This window comes from Eimeria mitis, genomic scaffold, assembly GCF_000499745.2.
Source record: "Eimeria mitis Houghton genomic scaffold, Emh_scaff7139, whole genome shotgun sequence".
Taxonomy (NCBI): Eukaryota; Apicomplexa; class Conoidasida; order Eucoccidiorida; family Eimeriidae; genus Eimeria; species Eimeria mitis.
Window position 1 is genome coordinate 1 of NW_013575203.1, and position 1,145 is coordinate 1,145.

General features: G+C 49.6%; 1 protein-coding gene across 1 annotated transcript in view; it reads right to left on the minus strand.

The window, feature by feature from the left end:
* Positions 1–52: 52 nt before the first annotated feature.
* The window catches only part of EMH_0090440 (uncharacterized protein), a gene marked incomplete at both ends in the record, with an annotated part of 1,861 nt that continues 768 nt past the window's right edge, over positions 53–1,145 (minus strand). Inside the window, 3 exons of the mRNA XM_013501577.1 lie at positions 53–100; positions 226–579; positions 724–965. Coding sequence (XP_013357031.1) covers positions 53–100; positions 226–579; positions 724–965 — 644 coding nt within the window. The remainder of the gene's footprint in view (positions 101–225; positions 580–723; positions 966–1,145) is intronic.

Here is a 1,145-nt window from a genome sequence, read left to right on the forward strand (position 1 = left end):
AGCTGCAGCACGACGAGGAGCAGACATAGAAAACATATCCAGCTCTTCTTCATCACCATCTGCTGCTGCTTCTTCTTCTGCTGCTGCTGCTGCTGCTGCACTACTACCAGCAGCAGCAGCAGCAGCAGCACCGCCAGCAGCAGCAGCAGCAGCAGCAGCAGAACGCTCGTAGTCTTCACGCATGCGTATTATAAAGTTTCTTAGTTTTAGTTTTTCTTCTCCCACCATCTTTTTTAATGAAGACATATCAATGCCTTTTGCTGCTGCTGCTGCTGCTGCTGCTGCTGCTGCTGCTGCTGCTGCTGTGGGTGGTGGTTGAGAGGCGGAGCTCTCGCTGTCTTCTGCTGCTTCTCTTGCTGCTGCTGCTTCTCGTGCTGCTGCTGCTGCTGCTGCTTCTGCTGCTACTTCTTCATCGTCAGATAGACTATCAGGAGGAGACAAATCACCAGCAGGAGACAAACCCTCTTCTGCTGCTTCTGCTGCTGCTGCTGCTGCTGCTGCTGCTGATGCTGCTGCAACAGGAGAAGCAGCAGCAGCAGCAGCAGCAGGGTCGGGCGCGCACGCAGAGTTGCTCCCTACCTAAAACACAACAAACCCTAAACCCTAAACCCTAAACCCTAAAAAAGCTTAAACCCTAATACCAGCATAAACACCCCACTCTCCCCTACTGTAAACCCTAAACCCTAAACCCTAAACCCTAAACCCTAAACCCTAAACCCTTACCGTTGGTTGTGGCGTTGGTCCTTCTGAATTGGGTGCGCTTTGTCTGTCTGCTGCAGCAGCAGCAGCATCTACATGATTACTGCTGCTGCTGCTGCTGCTGCTGCCATTGCTGCTGCTGCTGCTGCTGCTGCTGCTGCTGCTGCTGCTGCTGCTGCTGTTGAGCTTGGCTAGTATTGCTGCTCTCTGTTTTCTTCTCTCCTCAATGAATAACCTATCTCTTTCTTCCTCCTCAATAAACTCATCTGCATACAAAGCATCTGTCTCTTCTTGTTTATTATTTTCTTTTTCTTTTTTTTCTGTTTCTTCTTTTTCTTTGTTCTCTCTTTCTCTCTCTCTGTTTGGTTGCGGGCTCCTGCTGAGGGTTTGGTTATTCTTTATATATGGGCCTCTATCTCTCTCTCTTTCTCTCTCTCTTTCTCTCT